At 51.9% G+C, this 2,613-nt stretch overlaps 1 protein-coding gene across 1 annotated transcript; it reads right to left on the bottom strand.

The window, feature by feature from the left end:
- Window positions 1-345: 345 nt before the first annotated feature.
- On the bottom strand, window positions 346-2,230 carry LOC116234748 (inositol 1,4,5-trisphosphate receptor-interacting protein-like 1). Its single transcript, XM_031602521.2, has one exon. The coding sequence runs from the start codon at window positions 2,204-2,206 to the stop codon at window positions 1,199-1,201; it is 1,008 nt and encodes a 335-aa protein (XP_031458381.2). The 5' UTR covers window positions 2,207-2,230; the 3' UTR covers window positions 346-1,198.
- Window positions 2,231-2,613: the final 383 nt, after the last annotated feature.

Raw genomic sequence — 2,613 nt, 5'->3', positions numbered from 1 at the left:
CTATTTGAGAAGTTGTGGCTGTCAGGTGAAGTTCCTGGTGACTGTAAGAAGTGAAAAAATGCTCTCATTTCTAAGGAAAGGAGAAAAGAAAACCCAGGGAGCTATGGGTGTTGAGGCTCATGCCTGTGCCTAGGAAGGTCATGGAGTGGATCCTCTTGGAGGAAATGGTGTGGCACATGTGAGATGAGGAGGTGATCTGTGACAGCCAGCACAGCTCTGCTGGCTGTTGGGAGAACCCTTCTAATCTCGGTTATTCTGTGGTTCTCTTTCTGTACATAGGCCCTGGTTGTGCAGCTATGCAGTAGGGAGGCACTCAGCACCTTATGCCCACGTTCCTCTGTAAAGTTCTGTGCAAGCACTCAATTTATTTGCCATTTACACAATTTATTGATATGGGCGCACAGGCTGGAGCTCCCAGAGGTCATGAAATCTCCTGAGTGTTGAGCGGTCACTGCCCACATGTTAACAGCAATCTGTTGCAAGCCTTCACAGAGCATCATCTTTAGTTGCACCAAATCAGATTCCCCAAAATGTGATTGGTGTCAGTGGTTTATGGGCTGATTTGGCCTGGTTCTATGACCAATGGGGCAGGGACCCATGGATCCACATCCCAGGAAATGGGGAAGGGGAAAAAAAGGGAAAAGGTAGGGAGGTGGACCTAAAAACAGAACAGCAGCAACGATCTGAAGAAGAAGGTTTATTTACTAAATATGGTATCAGTATGCAAGGTAACACAATATAATACAATTGGAATTGAAGCTTAGAAATCAAATAAAATGTGTGTGTGTCCAAAAACGAAGGCCTAACTCTAATGCTGAAAGTGAGACAGCTAGGAAGCACACACTGCAGAGGAACAGAAAGGGAAAAAGGGATGCCTCGGGATTGCAAGCAGTTTTATCTTTCCCTCTGAACAGAAAATGGAAACAAAAACTCCTCTGGGGAACGTAGTCCTTCTCTTCTGAAAACCAGGTTCCTAACAATTGGCAGTCCATAACAAAAATCAGATATATGACATTCCACCACTTATTCCACAGTGGAGAAAATATGCTGGAGTGATACCCACTGCCTGATGAGCAGTGTCTGCTGCTCAGTTCTGGGGCACGGGCACCCAGGAGAGTCTGGGACAGGCAGGTTCTCCCCCTTGCCCTTGGTGACCACACCAAAGTCCATTTTTGGCTATGCCATTCCGTGCTTCAGCCTATTCGAAGCTCAGGAAGGTGTCCGAGTTGAGCTGCACCCCAAGCATCATCTCAATGGAGAAGGTGTCCACGGAAGGGATGGTCAGTTTGATCTTGCAGGAGCTGAGGGAGGGCAGCACTCTCAGGCAGCAGTCGTATGACTGAGGCAGATGCCACCAAGCTGCTTGCACCTGGCGCTGGAACCAGCGGGCAGTTTTCTCCCTGTGCAGGTAGGAGCCCCTACAGAAGCTGTCTAGGAGGCTGGGCTCCTGATTCCTCCTCAGCTCATCTCGAGTATGGTGGAGAAAGCACAGCATGTCTCCCAGCAGCTGCTCTCTCACGCAGGTGCACTCCAGCTCCACACGCAGGCAGAACTTCCTTGCCGACATCTTCTCTGTGTCATCTGTCTCTGGGTGGAAGGTGTGCCCAGGGGGAGGCCTCATGGGCACGAGCAGGCGATAGAGAAGATTTTCTCTGGGGTTGCTCCATCCTTCATAGATCCAGGACACCCCGATGGCCTGCTGCAGCCGAGGTGTGAAGCCGTGGCAGGAGAGACCTTGGCAGGCCCAGAGAAGGTTATCCACCAGCTCCTCCACGATTTGGCACTTGGCAACCATGTATGACGTCGGCCACTGGTTGCTCCTGGCCCAAACTCTGCCCAGTTTGTACATCTCATCAGAGTCGCTGTCTTCCTCTGCCTCGCTGTCCTCCTCCTCACTTGAGGAGCTTTCTGACTTCTTTCTCTCTGGTTTCCCTTCCCTTTTCCCAAGGCAGAACCCGGCCAGCAGGATGAGGGTTCCCACAAGAAGCCCAGCCAAGACGCAGAGTGGCAAGGCAGCACAGTGTAGAGCTTCCTCAGCCGCCCAGCTCTGCTCCTGGCTCCCCTGCTCCATACTGTGCAGCAGCCGAGCCGTGGCCAGAAACAGCTGCTGCATGTTGTGCTCGTGCACGTCCACATGTAGAAGTTCCAGCTCAGGTATCTGAAAGATCCCCAGCAAAGCCAGGGCAGTGAAGATTACCTGAGCCATGGTCCTTAGGAGGTGTGTGCTGCAACCACCAGAGTTCTATAGGGTGTGGTGCTGCAGCACTGCCCCTATAAACACCCCCTCCCCCCCCCCATTGTGACAGTTCTGCTGCTGTCACAGTACTGCAGCCACAGCACTCTGATCAATCCTGAAGCAGTCATCTGGGCTCCTGGTGGTCAGGGTCTATTACAGGCCACCTGGTCAAGGGCAGCCTGTGGATGAGGCCTTCTTGCCTCAGCTTCAAGAAGCGTCTTGCCTGCAGGCTCATCTTGATGGGAGATCTGAACCACCAGGATGTTTGCTGAGAAAGCAGTGTGTCAGGCTGCAAACAATCCTGGAGACTCCTGGAGTTGCACTGAGGAGAACTTTCTGGTCTAGACAAAGCAATCAGAGGTGAAGTGTTATTGGAC

This window comes from Phasianus colchicus, chromosome 8 (genome assembly GCF_987193195.1).
Source record: "Phasianus colchicus chromosome 8, bPhaCol1.hap1.1, whole genome shotgun sequence".
Lineage (NCBI taxonomy): Eukaryota > Metazoa > Chordata > Aves > Galliformes > Phasianidae > Phasianus > Phasianus colchicus.
Note: the sequence above shows the minus strand (reverse complement) of the source record. Positions and strands in the feature narration are given on the sequence as shown.